General features: G+C 36.2%; 1 protein-coding gene across 2 annotated transcripts in view; it reads left to right on the top strand.

Annotated features, from left to right (window-relative positions):
• The first annotated feature begins 8797 nt into the window (after window positions 1–8797).
• Window positions 8798–27240, top strand: part of LOC126974442 (uncharacterized) — a 72729-nt gene continuing 54286 nt past the window's right edge. The window contains exons 1-2 of one of the 2 annotated variants that reach the window (XM_050821934.1): window positions 8798–8903; window positions 13647–13769. In XM_050821934.1, coding sequence (XP_050677891.1) covers window positions 13710–13769 — 60 coding nt within the window. In that variant the 5' untranslated portion in view covers window positions 8798–8903; window positions 13647–13709. Of the gene's footprint in view, window positions 8938–13646; window positions 13770–27240 lie in introns of both variants that reach the window. The other variant, XM_050821935.1, reaches the window with a different exon arrangement.

Raw genomic sequence — 27240 nt, forward strand, 5'->3', positions numbered from 1 at the left:
TATCACTAGTATTAGAGTTGATTTAGTTTAATTTGGTTCCATAATTTATTACCAAACTATTGAACACCCACTCATAAATCTTTCCTTACGCTAGATCAAAAAAATACCAACGGTAGGCAGTCTCCAGATTGCATATTTGATATAACACCTTGACTGTTGCTTCTCAAAATATTCTTGATAATGTAATGTATGTTCATAGGCACATAAGTGAATTTGCCAGAAACTGTCATAACCATAATGTTAACACCAGGAACAGACATAAACTTATGATGCCTACTACTCGGCTAAGTCGAGTTAGTAAGTCTTTTGTGGGGCGATGTATATGCTTTTACAACAAGATCGCAGAAAATGTTCAAAACAAAAGTATAACGTTATTCAAAAGAATTGTTAAAAAACGATTGTGTGGTAAAGGTTACTATAACATAAATGACTTTCTTAATGATACCACAGATTGGGAATGGAGTGACCGCCCTAAGGCTATTAAATAATAAGTTTAATTGTACAATATTACTTTGTAAACATATTTATTCGATGAAAATAAAAGCCCGCTGAGTTTGTTGCGCCCATTCTTCTCAGGTCTGAGGCATTCATTTGGAATGGGTGGTAGTTTTTTTAACTTTCAATAAGTGATGTCACACCCTATTTTGAATTTGAATATACAACTTCAATATTTACACCTCAAAACCTAGTACTGTCCAACTAAGGTTCAACTACGACTAGTTAAATCTAGAATTTCTACCTTGCAAGAAAACCAATGCACGCCCTTGGCTGTGATAGTAGGGAACCTGTTGTACCTTGGCACTATGTGTTCCTAGGCTGGTTTAAAAATTCCAGCGATGTTAAATTCTATTGTCTAGTGTATTCTGTACGACACTCCTGACTATACAATTTGAAAGTAGTCACTAAAGTTACTTACTTACCGCCATTAAGCCGGTGCTTTGTATTATCGACGTTAAAAAGTTTTTTGGGGGAAAAAGTAGGTATTTTTGATATACTTTGAAGTCTGATAGTTTTAAACGTTTTATAATAGTCTCTGAACTTTTATATGCCATTGATTCTTTTCTTTAACTAGTATTAAAATCATAATAAAGTAACGAGATAAGTAACCCCAAATTAATTGAAATCCACCGTTTTGTTGAAGTTGGAGTAGTGTTGTACCTCGGTCAATTTTAATCAGTTATACCTTGGTCTATAGCCAAGGTATACTTATTTAGATGTTTGTTGATATTTTCTTAAAATATTTTATATTCACACTATATAATATTCCTGATGAAAGATTTTGTCTCATTAGAAAAAAGAAACTATGAATATAATTATGATTTTGTTTAGAGTTTGTGAGTAATTTTTTGTTTAATATGTTATTTATACGAATAATATTATTGAAATTTTGCCCTGTGCTGCCCCGGGGTGTAAAAGGAATAGGGTAGTCCCAGGTCCAAGGGTGTCGTAAGAGGCGACTACGGGCTTTTTAAAAGTGGAAGAGTCACGCTGCTGTCTTATGACGTCAGCACAATCGGGCCAGACTCGTCCGGGTTACTTACCACACTCGCACAGAATACCGGCGTGAAGTAGCGGCCTAGTGCCGCTATGTTTCGCATAGGTTAGTGTCGAGGACCGGAGGCCATTCCCCCCCGTCCTCCCCCCCCACACAAAATATCAGTGCGGTATTTAAAGAGAAATTACCCCAGGAGGGTACCGGCTCTTGTAGAGCCGGAGAATCCCTCCCCGAGCATTCGCGCTCGGGCTGCCCCTCGTATTCTGGGGAGGGCACAGTACCGCGTATGTCACAGGACAAACAGGGCAGCAACACCACGGCACCCCGCTCCACGCTTAATGTGGACTTTTGTAACATCCGGGGAATTCACTCCAACTTAAACGCCGTCCACCACCACCTTGAGACGGCGCAGCCGGCCTTGTGTTTCCTTACGGAGACGCAGATATCTTGACCTAGCGATACGTCATATTTAACGTACCCCGGGTACAAAATTGAGCATAATTTCATGCCTCATGCCGGGGTATGTGTGTACGTTAGGGAGGATATCTGCTGTCACCGTCTCGGCAATTTTGAGGGTAGGGGCCTGTCTACTCTCTGGCTCCGCGTAGATTTAAAGGACCGCGTCCGCATCTATGCGTGTGTCTACAGGTCCCATAGTGGTAACGCAGAAACGGATCACCTCATGGGCTGCGTTCAAGCGGCATATGATGACGTGCTTGCTCAGATCCCCTCCGCTGAAATCGTAGTCTTGGGTGATTTCAACGGGCACAATGCCGAATGGCTTGGATCACGTACCACAGACTACGCAGGGCGATCTGTGCATAATTTTGCATTGGCGTCTGTCCCAATTGGTTGAGTCGCTGACGCGGCTCCCGGATGTGGATAGCCACATGCCGTCCTTATTAGATCTTCTGCTGACTACACATCCCGATGGTTTCCAGGTCTCTGTCGACGCCCCTCTCGGAACGTCCGACCATTGCCTGGTCAGGAGTGTAGTGCCTATCCGACGCCAACGTTGCAGACCACCAGCGAACCGCCGCGTTTGAAACTACAAGTCAGCAGATTGGGATAGGATACGTTCCTTTTTTGCATCCTACCCTTGGGGCAGGGTTTGCTTCCCTTCGGATGATCCTAGTGCCTGCGCCGTTGCAGTAGCCGATGTGATACTGCAGGGCATGGATATTTTTATACCAAGCTCTGTAGTACCGATCGGTGGCAGATCACAGCCCTGGTTCAATGCGTCAGTTAAAGCAGCATCTGACTGCAAAAAACAGGCGTATCGAACTTGGGTTGCGGCGCTGGGCGCAAAGGATCCGAACTGCAAAGTTCTGAAGAGGAAATATAACCGTGCCTCCAGACTTTTTAAGCGGCAAATCGCCTGTGCGAAATCGAAGCACGTCGTCAAAATTGGCGAGCAGCTTTCCAGTTACCCGACCGGAACACGCAAGTTATGGTCGTTGTCGAAAGCTGCTCTTGGTAACTTCAACCAACCGTCCATGCCGCCGTTGCACATGAGGAATGACACCCTGGCCCATACGGCAAAAGAGAAAGCCGATCTCCAACTCGACTCTTGACGACAACGGAAAAACACCGCCGACCATCCCGCGGTGTCAGAGCTCCATGCCTGAAGTACAGTTCCGACAGAAAACTGTTAGGCGAGCTCTGTTTTCGTTGGACGTCAGGAAGTCGAGCGGGCCGGATGGCATTTCTCCAATCGTGCTTAGAACGTGTGCCCCTGAGTTGACGCCGGTGCTAACGCGTTTATTCCGGCACTCTTATTCAAAAGGCGTAGTCCCTGATTCATGGAAGTCAGCCCTTGTCCATCCGATCCCAAAAAAAGGAGACAGTTCAGATCCAGCAAACTACAGGCCTATTGCTATTACCTCCCTACTCTCCAAAATCATGGAGAGCATAATTAACCGCCAGCTCTTGGTATACCTTGAGGGTCACCAGTTGATCAACGACCGGCAGTACGGCTTTCGCCATGGTCGGTCGACTGGCGATCTTCTGGTATACCTAACACATAGATGAGCGGCGGCTATTGAAAGCAAGGGAGAAGGCCTGGCAGTTGGTCTGGATATAGCGAAGGCCTTTGATCGTGTATGGCACAAGGCGCTCTTTGCAAAACTTCCATCATTTGGGCTTCCCGAGAGCTTATGCAGTGGACCTCCAGCTTCCTCACTGGGCGCAGCATACAGGTCGTTATCGACGGTTATTGCTCGAATCCCAAGCCCGTGAATGCTGGAGTGCCCCAAGGCTGTGTGCTATCTCCCACGCTGTTTCTTCTGCATATCAATGATATGTTGGACACCGCCAACATGCATTGCTATGCAGACGACAGCACTGGTGATGCCGTATACACGGGCCAGGCAGGTCTCTCTCGGGAAAACGTCGACCAGTGCCGGGAGAAACTTGTGTCTTCTATCGAGTCCTCTCTCGAGAAGGTCGCGCAATGGAGTAAGTTGAACCTTGTCCAATTTAACCCCCAGAAGACTCAAGTTTGCGCGTTAACCACTAAAAAAACCCCATTTGCCGTATCACCGCTCTTCGAGAACACTTCCCTTAAAGCCTCGCCTAGTATCAGAATACTGGGTCTCGAAATCTCGAGCAATTGCCAATTCCGTTGCCATCCGGAGGGCAAAGCCAAACTGGCTTCAAAGAAACTGGGCGTCATAAATAGAGCATGGCAATACTTCAAGCTGGCCCACATTCTAGCGCTCTACAAAGCGCAGGTCCGGCCTCCTGATATTTTGGTGGTGAATTCTCAAATAATTGACAATTCAAAATATGCAAAAATGGTTTGAGAACAGTTCGTCAAATAAAAAATAGGTATCTAAAAAACTGTCCTAGGCACAACAGGTTCTCCAGGTGCTACATTACTGCAGCGGCCAGAAAAAAGAGGCATTGATGGACGGAGGTGTAAATGTGGGCCGAGACGAAGCCGAGGCACACATACGTAAGTCCATCTAGGCACAGGCACAAGATGCCGGCTAGATTATGGGTACCATAACGGGTCTATATCTGCCGTGAAGCAATAATATGTAAGCATTATTGCGTTTCGGTCTGAAGGGCGCCGTAGCTAGTGAAATTACTGGGCAAATGAGAATTAACATCTTATGTTTCAATGTGACGAGCACAATTGTAGTGCCGCTCAGAATTTTTGGGGATTTTCAAGAATCCCGAGTGGCACTGCATTTTAGTGGGCAAGGCGTATCAATTGCCATCAGCAGTACGTCCTGCTCGTCTCGTTTCTTATTTTCATAAAAAAATATTAAAACTCTTGGCTCTTGCTGCCTTTTGTAATTCAAGTAGCGTTTAAATAAGTTCTTGACACCCATTGTCTTTACTTAAACTCATTTTGTCAAATACAATTACTTGTTAAAATCAATGACGCACAACGAATAACAATATTATTACCCACGTTAAAGTATTCATTTGTTCTTTTTTAAATAATCAGCTTTCTATTTGCAAGCCAGTTCGAAATTAAAATTAAAACCTTTGAAGTTAACTCCAGTGTTGCCGCTTTAGATTAACGCTGCGCTCGAACTAGATACCGCAGGCGAAGTCGCAAAGTATAGCAACTAATACTACGCCCAAGTGAGCGTACACCCACATGTCCTGTTCAACTTTGCTAATAATTTTGTTGCGTTTCGGAGTAAAAGATCATTCATTTAGCATACACCTTACAAAACTATCTCGCTGTAATTCAAATTTGTCTTAAAAATGTTAGCTATCGTTAACCAGCCTCTGCAACAACAGAAATAATACTTCCGCACAAGGATTTGGTTCATAAGTGATGTAATTGACATTACTCAAACAAAACCGTTTTCTAATTAATAGCACCATGTTGTGCACAATTCTATACATTTACGCCATTACAATTAAACTTGGTATAAAGTTATACCTGAGAATAAACCAAGAATACTCATATATATATATATGCTTCATTGTCTGTCTTCTACCGCATTTATCACGGGGAGTATTCCGAAGAGTTTCACCTGATTCCTGCCGCCGAATTCCACCTTCGCACAACACGCCACAAATTAGGATGTGTGGCGGTCCTCCATAGTGCGGTTTTCAAGGAGCTTTCTTCCACGTTCTACAAAGCTGTGGAATGAGCTTGCTTGTGCGGTGTTTCTGAGACGATACGACATTGGTACCTTCAAAAAAAGCGCGTACACCTTCCTTAAAGGCTGGCAACGCTCCTGTGATTCCTGCTCGGTGCAATTATCTTGCAATGTGGGCGGCGGTGATCACTTAACACCAGGTGAACCATACGCTCGTTTGTTCTCCTTTTCCATAAAAAACAATCTGCAAAATATTGACTATATTACTGACAACACTGTCAATACCTTCAATGATAATAATTCTGAAGTTGTCCGAATGGAAATGGTACTTGCAAATAAACGCGGGTAACGTTATTATGTCCAAATAAACCAATCGTAAGCAAAATGTCTATTTGTAAACATTTTGCATACTATCGGTTTATTCTTAGGTATAACTTTATGCCAAGTTTATTTGTAAGGCCGATAGAATTTATTATACTTACTTATCTTCTTCACACTAACCACAAGTATTTTTTTTTATGAAATCCGGAACGTCATATTGAACATTTTAATGCTCCTATTTAAAATATTCATAAATCAGCAATTTTATATCGTAAAAATATAATTAAAAACAATCAATTTGAAGGAAGAAACATTAAATTAGCATTATTATATCGTTTAATATTTTATTCGTGATAAAAACTTCTACAAGACAATAGTGAACTCTGACACGCCTAATAATTCGCGCATTTTATTGTAACAATTTGAATTTGGATTGAAAACACGAACGCACCAGTGCCTCACTATTCTTATATAGTCCAAGAGCTAGAGATAGATTGTTTCGTTTTAAGTAGCAAGTCTCATGCTTGGTACACTACGAGTCAACTCATTGAAAAAGAGATTCTAATTGAAAAACAGAAGACCTCAACTTGGGGAATACCTGATGATGAGTGATCATGACGGCTACGTTCGCAAACACTGAAGAGAGATTTTTTTATTATGAGTAGGGGATTTAGATGTACCTAAATCCTAGGATCTATTGTGCCCCCTGCTTGTGCTACCGAGCCTACCCTCGACTTCCTATGTCTAAAAAACAATGAGCTGTGGAAAAATCAAGGCTACTGACTAGGAAACTTGTGCCGTGATATAAATTGTATTCTCTAGACCTATTCCTTTTAGAAGCTTAGGATCCTCAGAGGGTCCAGACAGGGCACGTCCTCTGCATTGAGTGAGGGTGTTTTTATACACCCCAGCCTGATTTAGTCAATGGCCTCGCATTCCAGAAGGATGTGTATGGGGTCTTCAGCAGAATCTGCACAGGTTTGATTCACTGAGACCCATTCTAAGAGAGATGTTTGTTAAAACATTAATAGGCGTTCCTTCTTTTTCCTGACCTTAAAATTGTGTAGCTATTCTCATGTTTAATGTTCAAACGGAAATCGCTGTACATTTCTGTTGTATTTATCATCTATTAATAAAGAATTTTGAAATGTATGACTGAAGAGAGAGATACAAGCAAAGGAAATTGTTGTGTTATGATTCAAATCATATTGGGAGGCTCCTTTGCACAGGATGCCGGCTAGATTATGGGTACCACAACGGCGCCTATTTCTGCTGTGAAGCAGTAATGTGTAAGCATTATTGTGTTTCTGTCTGGAAGGCGCCGTAGATAGTTAATCTACTGGGCAAATGAGACTTAACATCTTATGTCGCAAGGAAACGAGCGCAATGTAGTACCGCTCGGAATTTCTGGGATTTTCAAGAATTTTGAGCGGCAATACATTGTAAGGGGCAAGAAGTATCAATTACCATCAGCTGAACGTCCGGATCGTCTCATCCCTTATTGTCATTTAAAAAAAATTACACTGTTATGGGCAGATGAAGATGCTTGACGTAAGGTGGACCATCACCTTGTTTAATTAATTCCATGAAATATATTCATGGTTGGGCTAACATAATAAAAATAATAATTCTTTATCAGGTCATTTTGTCCCATAGTAAGCTTATTCTAATTAAAATTAAACCTAAAAATCATCTCTGTTAAAAGTTTCGTGCCCAAAATAGAAAAAGTAATAATATTAATAGCAACAAGTCCAAGTTAATTTTTAATGATTTTCATGTGATAAAATAAGCTAAGTTTTATAATATAGAATTAGCGGCAAGTGGAGTGGAGTTATTCCCCACGCAAGAATGCATAACAATGCTGAATCTATTCTTTTTAATGTTGAGTTGAATTTTATGTATTTCGGTACAAATACTTCAATTAAAATAATACTGCAATTGACAGTGAGATATAACAATATATAAACAATAATATAATATTATAATGCTTCTGTTATCTTTCTTGGAGGTTAAAATGGCGCACACATGCAGATAACCTTAGTGAGAGGGTTATTCCGGGTTCGCAAACAAATAAATCTATCGCATCATTAGCACCAATATAAATATCGCTTAAATGTACTGCTTGTGGCGGCGACAAGGGATGGGTCGTCCCCTTCCCTAAAGTATGGTTGAGGGAGGCGATGGCTGGCCCATAGGTCATGCTCGTGAACGGGCGCTTTATGTGGTGGCAGGATGATCCTGTTACTGGAAACTCTGCTTCAGATAATTAAAAGTTATTATTTTTTAAATGTCTTATAAAATGCTCGCAAAATAGCTTTATTTATTTATATATTTACGGTGTGTGTGTATGATGCAAATACATGAATGAATTTACATTTATTTTTTTGACTTACTCGTGTGAGGCATTAACTATTTGACGTTTGAGTATTTTTGTTGCATAACTTTACATAATATATTGCAATGGAAATGATTTGTAAAACGGTGAAAATGTAAATGTTGATTTAAAAGAGCAATGAATCTGTTGCCACTTCTTCTCATTAGCTTAACCCTTTACGAAGAGGCGGTAAATTAAATAAGAAAAATATTTTTTGGACATTCATAAGTGTTATTTCCGTGACCTGCATGAAAGTGATTTTGATTTGATTTGATTTAAAGTATCTTCATAATTTAATATGTATTTTGCGAAGACTTAAAATAATTTCTTTTTAATTTCGCATACAAGGTTAACTAACTTCTTATCGCTGAGAAACAAGAAATATAACATAACTAGGCACTAATTCAACAAAAACATGTCATTAATGATCATCTCTTAGTCTACAATTAATTGTACATCGTAGGAACGCTGAAGGACGTTCAAGGAAGCACAGTAGGGGTGGGGTATAGGTGTAGCGATCTGCGAATGAACTGCCAGTATCGAGTCTCCCGCGGTATCGAGCACACGGTCGGATGCGCTCGTCGATCATCGATGTCGATGAAGTTTATCAAGTGACATTAGTGTTGCAACTGTATCGATTATTTAAGTTAGTATTTTGACATTTTATTCGAATTGGAAAGGTGAATCGAGTGTTAGCTCATCAATATAGTTACGCAGTTTAATGGATGCCAGTTATATATTAAAATATTATAGTTATTATGCAAACTGAAATAAATAAATAAAATCTATTGGATCGCTTCACCCTTCGCATCGTATATACTAACTTTCTATGCGTTTATTATAAGGCTAGTTCTAGGGAGCAAAAAGGACCAGAAACAGATTTTTGACCTTTCGCAAAGACCTTGACCCAGCAATTTCTCCTCATATTCTAATAAAATATTTCTTATAAATTTCAGATAATCTTACAATTATAACACAGTGAATCTTTGATATTTTAACTCATATTAGCGGTTTTTAATTTCATGCTTAAAAACCATTAAAAATATCATTATAACTGTTGTTATTAATATATAAATATTATTTTCATGTTTTTCAATGAGCTCGAAGCAGAAATCGATGAATATGACATGACTCTCTTCTGAAAAACAAGTTTTTTATGTTATATATTTTAACACTTTCATAGAATTGTGCATTATAAGCTAGGTATATTAACTGTGATACAATTTGTATTGCCAAATTTATTGTTACGAATCCTCAACGAAATCACTATAAAGTTTCCTACCTTTACCCATATAGTTTTATTACGTTAACATGTATAGTAAACAATGTTGAACTTACCAAAATTGCAGTATATGTTTATTATAAAATTTCTTATTCATAAAACATGGTGAAAATGATCACTTACTTATTTCTCATTTGTTGAAACTTAATGACTTACTACTCTCATTGTGGTATTATCGCTGGACCATGCGTTGATATCTTTTTCATAAACATTCTAGTATACTTGAAATGATTAGTTCTTTAGTTGTCATTCACTTTTGTCTGGATACTATGCCATATTATGTACAAATTGCTTGTATTGTAAACAATTTTAAAGTCTTAGATCATTTATACGTCTAGATAGACTATGACCAGTTTTACCAGTGGGTATCAATTACCACCAACAGAACGTCCTGCTCGTCTCGTCCCTTATTTTCATTAAAAAAAAAGACTATGACAGCTGTGAAAAGGTCGATAAAAATAGACTTTAGCACTAACCTCTATTTTGAGCAATTCACGCACACTAACACAAAGTGCCATACAAATCGCGAGTGTAAGACGTAGCTTGTCACGCACTCTAAACTAATATTCCTGGCCTGTTTTTATCGGTTGTCTAACAGCAAGAGACTCTATCTAGACGTATAAATTATCAAAATAAAAAATACTTATTGCATTTTTTAAAAGGTAATGCCAATAAATTGTACACTGCCGCATCTTTAATTGAATTGTTTTATTTTGAACAAATTCCTTCTAAACTCTAAACCAATTTAACAAAATTATTCAATGATTCATCAAATTAGTAAAACAAATACTGGCGCTTAAGATAGACGAATTGATATTCAAACAGTAGTGAAATATAAATCAGGTCAATTATAATAATGATGAATGAATCAACCCGTTTCAGATCACTCATTCATTACGACCTGTCATTTGACATTTCGTAGGCTCATGATAATACTTCAAAATTATTTTAAATATTTGCGCGGCTTGTCATATTTTGTTATTTGTATCCGAATATTTTTTGAAAAAGAATGCAATAATATGTGAACCTTCTACACTGCTTAAACATTTACTGTGTTATTACAAAAAAGTTATGTGTTAAACTATTGTTTAAAAAAAAATCTATCACATATCTGTATCTTTCTGTTGTTTAGCGTGCAACAATCTTCAGACATTGCTTATATTTAAGCAAGAGTCGAAGCTTGGTGTGTCTAACATATGGATCATTTTATATAAATGGAAGATTTAGAATATATTATGACAGATAGATGACAGCTGTCAAAAATTGCATTCCGTTCCCTTATTTGTTCCTGTATACTTCAGTTTATGTTGTGCTTAACGACGTTTAAGTTAAATACAAGCTAAACAGTGTTTTGTAAAAGAAAAACTCCATTATAGTCGTCGTTATAGTTAGGTCACTGTCTAAAAACACGTGTCTAAGCCATGTTTGAATATTGTTTTTTGTAACAACACCGTTAATCCCTTAAATAGTGTTATCCAGATCCTAGTTGATTGAATTTTCAATATTTATAATTCATATTAAAAATGTATGATTATCAAACTGTAATAGGTACGTAGTTCGAATATAGTGATGCGATATTTACTCGTTAGTCGATATTTGCTAGTTACGTATTCACCGCTACAAATATTTTATTTGAAGAGTGGTATCATTATTGACATTCGTACATACATGCATACACTCACGCCTTGTTCCCGTCGGGGTAGGCAGAGACAATAGAATGCCATTTGCTTCTAACCTTACAAACCTCACGCGCTTCCTCTACCTTCATTACGTCCCCAATTTGGTCGACGAATGTCCTACGAGGTCTCCCGCGACCGACTTACCCACATACACTTGCCTTATATATTTGATGCGTCATGCTTTCTTCACTCATTCGCTCCACGTGTCCAAACCATTTCAGCATTCCTTTTTCAGTCCTTGTCACAACATCCTCTTTTAAACCACAGCGCGCTCGTATTACCGCATTCGGAATTCTATCAGTCAATCTTACCCCACACATACTAAGCAGTGATCGCATCTCAACTGCGTTAATTCTGCTTTTATGCTTCTTCTGCCATACCCAACTCTCACTTCCATACATTAACGTGGCGACAAGCACTCCATTATGTACAGCCATTCGCGCTTTTTTATATTTGACATTCGTTCCTTTTTATATTTTGTATTTTACTTTAAATAGGAACTCCAACTCCCACGTTTTCCGTAATCAGTATGATGTATTAAATTGTCTCTCCAAGATGGAAATCGTTTGCGTTATTAAATTAAATAAAAATCACTAAAGTATTCAATTTAAAAATTACTCTATGGTTGCATATAACATCCTTTGTAATACTAGAACAGATTACTAAAATTGTGATTACTAGCCATATGAAATAACGAAACTAACAAAGGCATAGATTATGTTTCACCTGATTCCTGCCGCCGAATTCCAACTTCGCACGACATGCCACAAGTTAGGATATCATCCCCACCATCTGGATGTGTGGCGGTCCTCCACAGTGCGGTTTTCAAGGAGCTATCTTCAACCTAAGCTTCCTTGTTTCCGGGACGATACGACATGGGTACCTTCAAAAAAAGCGCGTACACCTTCCTTAAAGGCCGGCAATGCTCCTGTAATTCGTCTGGTGTTGCAAGAGAATGTGGGTGGCGGTGATTACTTAATACCAGGTGACCAGTACGCTAAAAAAAACATAAATAGTTGTGAGAAATAAAGACACCTGTTTTAATTTTATTAATAAAACATAATGAATTCTGTGAATGTAATAATTTTGGTGCAAACAGGATTTAACAAGAAATTAGTTGATAGACTTGTATTTTAATGATTATGCATATAAATTGTAAACAGCTAAGATTGTAGCTGATCTTGGTACAAATTTAGCTCTTAAATTAGACCTCGATGATGTCACTATTGTAACTTGTGAAGTATTTTAATACCACTCAAAATATTATAAATAATTAAAAATATGAGATGTTCATAAAAATTATTATGGTATAAAAATTATATGGTGTATAGAAAATAAATTATTTTTTAACTCTAATGGAATTAAATCTTTGAATACTAATTAATTATTAATACTTACTCATAATATGATGTTTTTATAATATGACTTGTTATTGGAAGCGAAAATGACCAGAAACTGATGATATCTGACCATTGAGAGGATTTTAATGTTATAAACATTCTCAAACAAACTCTGCAAAGTAAAATTTCTAACATTTCTGTGTGAATATAATATATATTGTTTAATCACATACAAATTAATAACCAAAAATTATTCCAAACCGCAATTAAAACTAGAACGTGTGTATTTTTTTAATCAGGAGTAGGTAGTAATTTTTTTGTGCAGGAAATAACTTTAAATCAAGTTCAAAATGCATGTGTATACATACGGAATATATTATGTACATACTTAAATAAAGAGGTCTGTAGTGGTAACAGTGTCGCATTTCAAAAAATGCCCACCACGGCTGAAAATGTTTTCACTTCAAAAAGTTATGAGTTAAATTTGAATGATTAGAAACTTTTTGAGTTTAACTGAATAACTACTGGGTAGTATGACCTAAGAGCTTTCAATCTTCTTTTTCTTATTACGCGGCAAGGATGCTTTTTTTATGCAGCTGCATATATCAGCTAATGCTAATTGATACGACCTGCACATTACGATGCAGTACCGCTCAGTATTTGTGAAAAGCCTAAAAATTCTGAGCATAAAAGACATTTATTTTCTCAAAATTGATTATTTTACCTTTTGATGTCATTTCTAATATACTAACAAATAGCGCTCTGAGAGGGAAGAAGCGGCGCAAGAAACTTTCCCAGCATTCTTTTATTGCGCATAAGATGTTAAGTCTTATTTGCCCAGTAATTTCACTAGCTATGGCGCCCTTTAGACCGAAACAAAGTAATGTTTACACATTATTCCTTCACGGCAGAAATAGGCGTCGATGTGGTACCCATAATCTATCCGGCATCCTGTGCAAAGGAGCCTCCCACTCGTAAAAATTCTTTTTGTTAAGAGCCATATACCGTCTGACTTTCATAATATTTTCGACAATCCTCTTATTCTGATTTAAACTTGAACGCAAAATTAAGTTGAACTTTTGTTTCAGATTCTCGTATGTGATGTGCCATCGAGATATCGATAATCGACAGTGAGTGATAATAGTGTCGAAATGGCTCAAAACATCGTACTGTTTGCAACACTGGCTTGCATCTATTCCGCAGCAGCTAAGGTGAGAACCATTGTTAAAATATTTCGTAATGAATTACTTCATATTGGTTTTCTTACAGAAATACAATTTGAGTTTCTTTTTTCTTACAAACTACTTGCAAGATCGGAACCTCATTTAAGATTTAGGATCATAAATTTTGTAAATGCTTTGTGAAATAACTTTATGTAGTGCTTTTGATATTTGAGGTTTTGTAAATGAATTTTAACTATTTCATTATGATGAATTTGTGTTCTGTTCTTTGTTAGGTCGGTTGATGTTCTTTTAAGTTTACGCGCACCAATGTGCATATGTGAATACGGCGGAGAACTACAAGTTAAGGCGCGGTCATACCTCAATATCAACAGAAATTGGTTTCTTAGGGAGTCGATTACAACATAATGTAATGAAAATATTCCTACATAAAAAATACAGTGCACAAAGAAGGATTTAGTGATAATTTTTAACCGAATAGAATATTTTTATATAATTTGAAATATCCAATAAAAAATTTGGAAGTTGCTTCCCAAAAATAAACTTTGGTGTCAAAAATCTCCGAATTTTCAGTGACAACAATATTATATTTTTAAAGAATTGAATAGAATTAGTACTTTTTTAAAACTTAAACCGCACAGTTTTTCAATTTATTATGTAAATTTTGAATAAACAATAGAAAACCAGTAAAATAAATGCCCATTTGCTTAGCTTAGCCACATGATCAACACAAATATTGTAGGGTTGGTTGTAGAGTTTACAATCCTAGTCAGTCCGCGCCTTAAAGTACCTATCCTGTTCTTGATTATGATGAGTAACTAGATCCATACTGAAATTTTTCAGGCCCAGATAATACCGCACGCAGTTTAATTTTTAACCGACTGAACAACGGAGAAGGTCAATGCATAACTTTTAACAGAGCAGTCCGATTTTGATAAGTCTTTTTTTTATTGGAATCGGTATACCCCGAAGTTGGTCTCATATAATTTTTTTATGACAATAAGGGACGGGACGAGCAGGACGTCCAGCTGGTGGTAATTGATGCGCTCTGCCCAATACAATGCAATTGAAAAATCCGACAATTCTGAACGGCACTACAATTGCGCTCGTCTCCTTCAGACATTAGATGTTAAGTCTCGTTTGCCCAGTAATTTCACTAGCTACGGCGCCCTTCTGACCGAAACACAATAATGCTTACACATAACTGCTTCACGCCAGAAATAGGCGCCCGTGTGGTACCCATAATCTAACCAAACTAACTACCTACCTAACTGTGCAAAGGAGCCTCCCACTGGTAGATAATACCCTAAGGGTGCGAAAACAGGGGATAATAAATGTTGCGCTCACTGATTGTTATGTATGACCACTAACTTTTTACAGTGTTGACCGATATTGATAAATCTTTTTTTAAATAGGGCCCCGAAGTTGCCCCATATAAATAATTAAAAACCTAAATTAAGGGTAGGAAATAGGGATGATTTATTGTTCACAGAGCTTAGAGCTGAATAAGTTGTGTTTAAAAATACCTCACGTTGAATAAGTTTTGAGTTATGTTATAATACCTTATTTGGCTCTAGATCAGATAAATTAATACCCTCAAGTATTTGAACTGTACCTAGTCCCAATTAAGTAGGAAAAGTAGCTATTAAAAGTAATGAAAAAGTAAGTATCTAGTAATTAGCAAATTACAAAAAAATTGTCAATTCCGCCTCAGTAATTCACTTCCAGCAAAAAAGTAGTGAATCCTTTGATCCGAGCGTAATTAGTTGATAAGAATATTATGTTGCAATATTTTGAATCGGTAAACCATTATTGAAATAAACTGTTGTATTATTAATCTATAAAGTGACTCAATTTAAATAGAGAAATTGTAATTAAGGATGTTCGTGCAGCGCAGTGTTATATCAATGAGTTTATTAGTTCCGTTCGTTTGATTGCATTCACTATGAGTTGCGTCGCATTAGCTGGTGTGAACAGCTTAGCGAATTGATAGTGATCAAGTAGGCTTCAGATTGGCCAATGGACTTGCATCGCATGCCACTAAAAATAATAAAAAAAAAACAATTAACGGATTGGGTGCCATCATCTTCAACCAGATTTGAATTAAAACCTTGAATTACACGATTTTCTTTTTGTTGGTACATTACATTTATATTCCACACAGTAAAAAGAACATCTTATTAAATGTTTCCAAAAATCTTGAGATCCCCTGACTCATTTATTCTATCAGTAAACTAAGGTCATCGCCCTGACCTCGGTCCAATGGCGTAAAACTAGCATCAGCTGCGCGTCGCTGCGGCTCTAACGAATAAGGCGGAACGAATAATTAATTATTAATACAAAATTTTGGTTTTTGCTGCCACCTGCCCGTACGCCCTTCGCAGGGTAAATGAATGAAATGGGTGTGTGGGCGGGGACAAATTGAAATGGCCGCAGGCAGAGGTTTATTTTTTTATAATTGGTTACGTTAATAATCTTTTTTTTAACTTTTTTTAATGTGATTAGTTGCATATAAATGTTAACATGGTATTTACTTTACATACACAGAAAATCATTTATAACATCGTTTGTCCTATGCGTTCTGATTTTTTAAGCAGCTAGCATAACTGTGACTGGATTATAACTGGCAGATAGATCGTGCAATAGTAGAGTCTAACTTTAATTACTATTTTACAAAAGTTTGACTTAAATCTGCATATTTTATATTTTAACCTGTCACATTCATATAAATACCAATCTAAAAAAGGAATAGGTACGTCTTTTCATAGATAGATTGACAAAAAAGGAACCAAAACATTCTATAGATCGGTTTTTGAAATGTCAAAGGCAGTTAATGGATTTTTATATTGCTTATGCTTATAATTGAAACTAAAATGCCGGGTTGCATAAGTAAATCTTTGTAAAAATAATACTACAAGAAATAAGAAAGACACTGAGTATAGAGTACTTTTAAAAAAAATACCGTTAAGCTATACTAAAAAAACAACTTGCTGCGGAGAAATTGAACCACTTCCATTGGAAATATCTTTCTCTAAAAGATTTTTCTGTTTACGGACATAAACACACGCTCACATTCACACTCACGCACATATGCAAACAGACACATACATACACACACACATACACACACACACTCACATACACTTGCAAAGGTAATCAGAACACTTTTTTTTCTAATATTACATTTTATAAAAAAAAGATTTAAGGCTTAAGTAGGTAATCTAGGAGCCACAATACATCCACTCCCACTCAACACCTTAGGGAGGAGGGGATGGCTGAAAAACAGCGCTGCATGGAAACATAAATCCATGATTCCATGTCAGGGGAAGCTGAGCCTTTTCTTTTTGCCTTTTGTTTCAATGCGTATCCTAATTGTTCATTTTATATTTGTAATGATTTGTATATCAATAAAAAATTTATTATTATTATTAATTTCAATGTAAAATAACACGAAGCGTATGTTACAAAATTTGAAAGATGCCATTGAGTGTCAAGATGCCACGAACACAAGCATCTAATAGTTGCCGTAATAAAAGAGCTATTTTTCTTAGGCAGTGAGGTATCTAGTTGGAGCGGAGACCAATCCTTAATCTAAGGCAGCACGTATTAAGTTTTTACCAAAAATCGTAGTTAATCTGCAAATATACCACTTGCAATAGAGTCATTATCTGAATACCATCGAAAGCCATAAATATCAGATATTTACCCAAAGTGACTATTATTTGATTATAATTATCACCACGTTTTATAATTCTTGTTATAGTCTTGTGTTTCAAAGTGTGATCTCACATACAACCAGTGGGAGACTCCTTTGTATAGGATGCCGGCTATATTATGGGTACCTCAACATTGCCTATTTCTGGCGTGAAGCAGAAATGTGTAAACATTATTGTGTTTCGGTCTGAAGGGCGCCGTAGCTAGTGACATTACTGCGCAAATGAGACTTAACATCTTATGTCTCAAGGTGACGAGCACAATTGTTGTGCCGCTGAGAGTTTATAGGTTTTTCAAGAATCCTGAGCGGCACTGCATTGTAATGGACGGGGAGTATTAATTACCATCAAATGAAAGTCTGTTGTTTACAACTTTTACGTATCAAAGCTATAAAATCATCAATAATCTGATAAGATTTCTCATAGTTTTTTTTATGACAATAAGGGACATGACGAGCAGGACGTTCAGCTGATGGTAATTGATACGTCCTGACCATTACAATCCAGTGCCGCTCAGGATTCTTGAAAAACCCTGATTCTGAGCGGCACTACAATTGCGCTCGTCACCTTGGAGACATAAGATGTTAAGTCTCATTTGCCCAGTAATTTCACTAGCTACGGCGCCCTTCAGATCGAAACACAATTATGCTTACACATTACTGCTTCACGGCAGAAATAGGCGCCGTTGTGGTACCCATAATCTAGCCGGCATCCTGTGCAAGGGACTGAGTATTGTTCAAAATAAATTTATTCTATAGAATATATTGGTAGTAAAATAACAAGATGATATATATAATAATACTAACATAATATATGTATGTTATATCGAAGTTATTATGATAGTTATGTAGAACATTGTAGTCTTGAACTCCGCAAAGGTTATCATCCGTTCTCATTTACTTAACTGTTGTCGCTTCAAACTGCATGATCTATTCAATTTATCTATTCAACTAGTTATAGTATGCGACAGTGGTAAACAAATGTCGTCCGCGTGGAATACTTAATTGGTGTAGCATTTTTTTAAGGATACTTTTCAAATAATACACATTACACTGTTCTTTTTTCGCTGCTGGCGGCGCTCTTCAATGTCACTGTGGACAGTCACTTTAATAGTATTTTCCTGCCAATTATATGAAAAATGAAAAGAAATGAAAAATGTTTAATATACAAATAACTTAAAATAAAACTTATAAAGGAGTCAAACAATAAACAATCAAAATCTAAAAGAATATATTACCTATATGTTACAAAAATGGTCCCAACTCATGCTGGTGTGAAAACCAACGCTGGTCTTCCCTTGGGCCATTTGGTGACGTCACGCTAAATATAATTTTAAATAAAACAAAAGTTATTTTTTCTCAGGGAATAAATATTACCAGTGGGAAGCTCCTTTGCACAGGATGCCGGTTAGATTATGGGTACCACAACGGCGCCTATTTCTGCCGTGAAGCAGTAATGTGTAAACATTACTGTGTTTCGATCTGGAGGGCGCCGTAGCTAGTGAAATTACTGGGCAAATGAGACTTAACATCTTATGTCTCAAGGTGACGAGCACAATTGTAGTGCCACTCAGAATCAGGGTTTTTCAAGAATCCTGAGCGGCACTGGATTGTAATGGTCAGGACGTATCAATTACCATCAGCTGAACGTCCTGCTCGTCATGTCCCTTATTTTCATAAAAAAATAGCTAGTAAATTAACGTAACGAGAAATTAATACTACACTAAAAACTTATAAACTTACATGTATAATTTTAAGTTTGTACTTGTATGATGTATACTCAGTGGGCGCAATGATGACTCTTTGTTGCATCTTATGACAACTGTCAAATTATAATTTATGTCAAAAAAAAATACAATTGTTTTTCTACTACGTACAAACTGCCAACAGCCAAAGTGAAAGTACGAAATGACAAGGTGCTGATCTTAATCTCCTATTTTATATTTATTATGTTGGTCAATGTTTCGGAAATCGAACAAATGTTTATAAATTAGTTCTTATCAAGTGCCTAAATACAATATTTCATGGTTTTATCTCCGAAAATGCAGAATTCCCATGAAAACTTTTATCCCTTATGTCAACCCGTTCATGCCCTCTTTTAAGAAAAAAATATAGCATATTTCCTTTTCCAAGCTCTAGACTATCTCTGTACCAAATTTCATCAGATTCGGTTCAGTGGTTTAGGCGTGAAAGCATAAAATCAAACTAACTTTCATATTTATAATATTAGTAGGAATGGTCATAAAATACACTACAGCTTATGTCACACGGGGTAATGTAGCTTTCCAAAAGTGAAAGAATTGTTGAAATCGGTTCAGTATATAGTTCAGTTCAATGCAAACAAACAAACAATAAAATCTTTCCTCATTTATAATATTGGTATAGATAAATCAATCGATAGATTACCACTGTGTGTCTACTTTGCACAGGAGGTTAGATTATTGGTACCACAACGGCGCCTATTTCTACCGTGAAGTAGTAATGTGTAAGTTTTATTGTGTTTTGGTCTGAAGGGCGCCGTAGCTAGTGAAACTACTGGGCAAATCATACGTAACATGTTATGTCTCAAGGTCACGAGCGCAATTGTATTGTAAATATATTGTAGAGCCTCTCAGAATTTTTGTATTTTTCAAGAATGGCAAATTTAGGGCAGAGCGTATCAATTACCATCAACTGAACGTCCTGCTCGTCTCGTCCCTCATTTTGATAAAAAAAAACTTATATCATTTTGTGCAGCAGGCCTGCACAAAAATCAGGTCAATCGATATAAGCGTCGCGAAATCTGTATATTAATAATTATAATAATACCCGTGTATAATATATCGCGTCAGGTCACACGGTGCGAAGGTTTTGTTAAAGGTTGTGCACTGTTTTGGAAGTGCTCGTCGAATTGGAATGAATCAGCTTTAATTTAATGCTTTGTTCAGTACCAATACAATTCAGTTAACGGTTCCGTATCGTAATAGGTAAAATAATGATACTATAATGACACACTCTTACACAAGTTATCTTGTCCCAAATTAGGCATAGCTTGTACAAGACAACGATATATTTAATACAATATACTTACTTTTAGTCGTAACGCCCGCATTAATGAAGTCAGGGCATTTGCTGCTCTTAATATTCCAGCTGTTTTAGAGCCAAATGGTATTTTCCGCCGCGATGGCACGCGTCCTGATGGAATGACGCTGGTGGCTTGGGCATGGGGAAGGGCGCTGGAGTGGGACGCGACTTGTGTCGATACTCTGGCTTCTCATGTCCAAATTACGTCAGTTGGTGCTGGGGCTACTGCTTCGACTGCCGAAGACGGCAAGCGTCGCAAATATGTTGGTCTCAGTGAGTCATACATCTTTGTGCCGTTTGGTGTCGAGACACTTGGCCCGTGGGGCCCAGAGGCGCGGAGAATGTTCAAAATACTATCTTCGCGCCTCAATAAGGCTACTGGAAACCCAAGCGCTGGCAGCTATCTCGGTCAACGGATCAGCCTTGCTATCCAACGCGGAAATGCTGCCAGTATTCTTGTTACACTTCCACGTAATGATAGTTTTAATTTTATGTAGTCATAGTATTGTAAATATAGTTATAAGATTTGTTTTATCTATAAATATTTTTTTTATATACTTACTTAAATATACATAAATATGAATGAACATCTATGACTCGGAAACAAACATCTACATTGATCATATGAATGTTTGCACCTACCTCTACCACCTATTCGAAGCCGGGATCTCTAGCTTAGTAGTTAGGATCCCTAACCACTAAGGTATATGGGTCGTCAGTTTTGTACTAATACTGTGTGTATTCAATATGATTATAATTACTTATATACGGATGAGAACTCCTTGTTACAATATATGGATACAGGTGAAGCTAATATATATCCAAGTATACAGTATTATACTTATAAATGTCACCTCACTATTGCGTCCCAACTCTATAGGCTAGTCTGCATAGTCTCTGTCTAACTGTCAATGTGTCTGAGAACACAGTTCAACGGTCTCTTGCATATAATTTAAGGGCTTCACGCAGGACAGGTATAATGTATATTAATGTACATTACATTCCGGGATGTATAGCTTTAAATTATTTTAATGCATCACACACACAACAGGTAATATAATGATTCTTTCCCCTTAATTCCATTGCTATACGACCCGACGTTATACATATATTTTCGTATCGCTCTGTATCTTAAGATATTTTGTGTGCATATTGGGTAGGTCTGAGAATCGGACAACATCTATTTTACGTCCCCCTAAATGATAAGGGTGGTCCACGCCAAATTTGTTTTTAATTTCTTTGATTATGAGCCAGCATTAAAAAATACATACAACTTCAAATTTTCACACATCTACGATCAACAGTTACTTTTGTATCGCAATTTTAATATCGGCAATACAACGTTTGCTGTTATAAATTATTTTTAGAGTAAGACCGTTTCTTGGACATTGCAACATTACCTACTTTATTTTTCTAAACTAAAATATTTTTTTGAAAACAAACGTAGCCTAAGTAACTCCTTATTACATCAATTACCTGCCAATAAAAGTCCCGTCAAAATCCCACCAGCCATTTCAGAGATTAGCCGGAACAAACAGGCAGACAAAAATTGTAAAAAAATTTATTTTGGTGTATGTACCGTATACATATTCATATACATCTAGTAAAAATAATAGTTAAAAAAAAACTAAAAAGCACGCTTTATATTAAATTCAACTAAAAAATAGAAAATAAATTTAAATTGAAAATAGTGTTTAAATTTTCTATAAAAGCGTATTTTTAAAACTATTGAGTACTTTAACATCAATTCCTGCCATATCGACTATAGATGAAAATTATATAAATTAACAAAAATCCTCCGATAAATCTACAAAGTTTGAACGAAATCTAGCCGTTTAAAGTGGGTCAAAATCGCGCCCAAAGAAGTCGGTTACAAACATACAAACATACAGGTGAAGCTAATATAAAGCGTATAAAAACGGTTATTTCAATAGTACATATAGTAGACACTCCAATTTTATTTATATGTATAGATATGTTGTAGATTATGATTGCGCATAGCGCTGTCTAGATTGTCAAAGTCATCGAAATAATGACGTCCACAAAAAATGACACAAATGTCACTGGTCTCATGATGCTTAAATACCAAATGCGTGACCGGTGTTCGAGAGTTCGTGTCTGGCAACTGGGGCTGGCATCGTCTGCAATTATCTTAAATTGTAACACTGGCCGATGTGACCGTGGGGTGTCCACATCACAGGGTTACAAACATGCTATTGTGTCGTATTATGATGAGAGTCATCATACTTTAAATATATTATGGAGGATAAATTGGTTCATGTCACTTATATCATATAATCTTATGTTATATCTTTAAATGTGCAATTCTTATATATCTTAATATAAATAACTCACGTGACATGTTATTTATCCGCGATGGACTCCTAAACTAGTACTAGGAGGCATTCATTTTGGAATGGGTGGTAATTTTTTGACTTTCAATAAGTGATTTCACATCCTATTTCGAATAAAAATATTTGAATTTGAATTTAGTGAACGGATTTAAATGGGGATTACTTCATGGAATGTAGTTTAGTCCAACTTGAGAGATAGGATAGTTTTTATTTCGATTTGGGACCCATGATTATCTTTATTTCCAATATTTATTTGTATGTACATATTTTCTATGAGAGAATTTAGTGACGCACGGTTTGACAGTTCTGCTGTGAAACAATTTCATTTTAACAACAGCGAGCATATTTTAGGAAATCATTCTTGATATTGCTAAATATTATTGGCAAATTTCTATAATACAGTTTTTTTTTATTATCTACAGAACAACGTCTGTCGGGTCGTCTGTCAGTCTTAATATATATAAATTACGTGACACGTTGTTTGTCCGCGATGGACTTTTAAACTAATGAACGGATTTAAATGGGGATTACTTCATTGTGTGTAGTTTAGTCCAACTTGAGAGATAGGATAGTTTTTATTTCGATTTGGGACACATAATTATTTTTATTTTTTTTTATTTTATATTTTATGCATTAATTTTTATTTATTTGTATGTACATATTTTCTATGAGAGAATTTAGTGACGCACGGTTTGACAGTTCTGCTGTGAAACAATTTCATTAAAACAGGAGCATTTTTTACGAAATAATTCTTGATTTTTTGAAATATTATTGGCAAATTCCTATAAAACAGTATTTTTTTACTATCTACAGAACGTCTGACGGGTCAGCTAGTATATATATATATTCTGAATCTCGGAAACGGCTACAACGAATTTCATAAAATTTAGTATACAGGGGATTTCGGTGGCGAGAAATCGATCGAGCGAGGTTTTTTTATCCGCGTTTTAATGAGAAACAGCTACATTAGAATACAATGGTAAATTTCGCCACTATATAAAAGACTGTAGGGTCATGTCGTATTAGTTTCATTTTATTTGTTCAAGTTTTGTACATTGTTAAAAATCCAAGCAAGGCTCGGTCGTCCGGATATTTATCCAGAGACGTAATTATGTTAAAAGGCATAAAAGGCATTTATTTTCACAAAATTGATTCCTCTAGAATCCTTTTTGATGTCATTCTAATATACTAGACACTACTACCGCTTCGGAAATAAATGGCGCTCTGATATAGAAGAAGCTGCGCATGAAACGCTCCCAGCATTTTCTTTTTTTGCGCTCTTTTTAATCTATTTTACTGTCATTGATATAAAATATTCATAATCTAGTCCCAGGCTTTCGGATCACTTAGATATTCAGCTGTGGGGTAGTAGGAATTACGAACACGTGTTACGTTGCGAATTCCTTTTAGATCTTTTTAGAAGGAACAATTATTTGATGTTGTCTTCGTACTAATAATGTGAATGTTAGTTTGTTTGTTAGGTTTTAACGCCTAAACCACTGAACCGATTTTGATGAAATTTATTACATTAGATAGACAAGAGCTTGCGAAACGACATAGGCTAATTATCACGAATAAAAGGCTTGGCGGGGTTGAAGTAGGGGGTGGAAGTATGTATAAAAGTTCGTCACTATCGAAGAAACTCCATGAAACTTTGTATTTAGGCACTTAATAAGAAATAAATAAATATTTGTTCGAGCATTTTTGATATTTTGACTTAGATGGGGATGAAATAGGAGATTAAAGTTCTCAATGAAATACTATTTAAAAGAGACTAACGACAATGACAAGGAATATCCGCTGTATCATAGAATAGCGCCACCAGCAGCGGAAATTTTAATTAATTTGAAGATTATTTGAAAAGTATCATAAAAATAAACAATAAATGACCAAAGTAACTATTCAACACAGACGAATTCGCGGCTAAAAGCTAGTACTAATATAAAGTCGCGAGAAAATTTTTGAACTGACTTTTAGAACTTTTCCTGAAATGTTCTAAAAGTCAGTCAATAAAATTGTGTCTCAAATGTAGCGTGTGTATTATATAGACAGACTTATAATTAATTACTACCTGAAACCATTGCACTATTTACAATTTTTTAGGCTTGTATTTTCGTATCAGAGCAAGTTAAGTCAAGTTGCACCCTGACTCTAATAGACCAAGGTCGATAAGTTTAGAAACCAAAAAAAATGCTAGGATGAGCTGATTACCCATTCGAAAAGGAAGAGAATATAACAAAAATGAAAGTAAAAATAAATTACAGGCGATCTGAGGCCGGGAAGTGGAAAAGGGGGGGTGTTTAAGGGTAAAAACGGCTTATCTCGATTTCCGAGAAAACTACAAGTCCTATGGAAAAAAGTCAAATGGCAAAGTTGTAGGTAATAAAAAGATCCATAACTTTAGTTTTTGTACTTTTTGCATATAACCTCGAAATTTATGTGAAAAATGCAATATTTATTATTTCACCTTATTTTGACTCATTACTAAATATTTCCATTTTCCCTGTATAAATATATTTCTATTACTCTATTTACTTGACTAAGAATACTGTTAGATACCTCACCGAACACTTTTTCAAGTCGTCTTACGTTTATCAACGGCCATTTTCTTATTATTCTCCATATGGAGTACAGTCTATCTTTTTTCATGTTTCTCTCTCTGCTCCGGTAGCTACTGATAGCACTTTTTAAGGATGTTCAATTTTACTTACGAATTTTCGATCAGGCCACCTGTCTTGACGCGAGTTTAACATTTAATACCCAACCCAAGAAAAAACTCAACGCCGCTAAAGAAGTTTTCATTTTAAAGAACTATTAAAAAACTTTAAAACATGTAGAGTGTGCCTTATTATAACTTGTGATAATTGGTGATAATAAATACTATAAACTAATCTAGTGAAGGCATAGGTCGTGCCTCATCATACTTATTACCTGTATTCCTTTTACATTATCCATTATAATTTGGCAGTTGTTAATTAACTTAATTAGAGTTAAACCTTGAAGATCGCCTTCAAAACTCGATATTTATTCCAAATTATATTACTTATTATACTTTGATATTAACTCTATACAATGCATAGAAAATTTTAAACTTGGCAATAATTAATCTCGGCCTTAATGTTAAATATCGTAGGGTATGATTAGATTGAGACATCGGAAACGAATCGATAATTCGTGTACACGATCATCGAGATATCATCGAGTTGCACAATCGATAAAGTTTCGATCGATTCCTTTAAATATCATGACATTTTTATGTTGGAGAAATTGATGTAATCGCCAAAAGATAAATAGTTTTAAAGAGTTTCATTGCTTAATGGCTTAGGTACTTTGACTTTTCTTAGTGCCTTGATGGAACAGGACGCATCCAGAGCTTTAATAGCTTTGAATGAATGAATGAAGCCTTTATTGCAAGCAAACTAAAAAGGTACATTGTTAACTTATGCTACAACTTAACATACTAAATGATAATATTTCACCTAATATATTATGTTATACCACTTAAATCTTATGTTAATCATTGCTCGCTTGTCCGCCGACATAGACCTCCTCCAGTTCTGTCCACATTTTCCTGTCGTAAGTTGTTCTTGTCCATGTTGGTCCACTTTAGTTGGTCCACAATTAGATAAATTCATTTATAATGTCTTTTGTCCATTTATCTTGTTTGCTTCTTATCACATGTCCTGTCCAACGCCATTTTAGCTGCTTAATTGTTTTTTCCACACTTTCAGTTTTTGTTTTCTTTCTTATGTTTGTTATTCTTATTTTATCTTGCTTTCTTATTTTAAACATGCTGCGCTCGATCCAATGCTGGCACACTTTAAATTTGTTTTTTAAATTTTTATTTGTGAGAGACCAAGTTTGGCACCCATTTAGTCATGCAAGGACGTATACGCGTATTAAAAACTTTTGTCTTAGGTAATGGATTGGGATATGTGACCGCTTTTCCTTATTCGTTTGAGTGACCAGTACCTTCGCCAAGTACTTGCTATTCTTTGTTCAATTTCCTTATTCATATGATCTTTAGTAGAAATTATCTGCCCCAGATACACATATTTATTAATAGCTTTAAGTACCCACAAATCAATATCTAAAATCATTATAATGTACTTCTAGGATCAACCTACACAGATTTTATATATAACAATAATTTTTTGGTTAATATATTATAGAAATTTAGTGTATTAAGTGCCATTGATGTGTCAAATAGTAAAAACGTTATTTAAATTTTCACGATTGATTCCATTACATTTTGGAGGACCAGAGGTGAAATGGCTGAAGGAACTCTCCCTGGATTCTTTTCTTGCTCTCTCTTTAGTGAGAATATGCTTGGAAGAGCTGTTTAATCTGAACCCTGTTGCCACATTCCCCC

Source organism: Leptidea sinapis, chromosome 32, assembly GCF_905404315.1.
Source record: "Leptidea sinapis chromosome 32, ilLepSina1.1, whole genome shotgun sequence".
Classification (NCBI taxonomy): Eukaryota; Metazoa; Arthropoda; class Insecta; order Lepidoptera; family Pieridae; genus Leptidea; species Leptidea sinapis.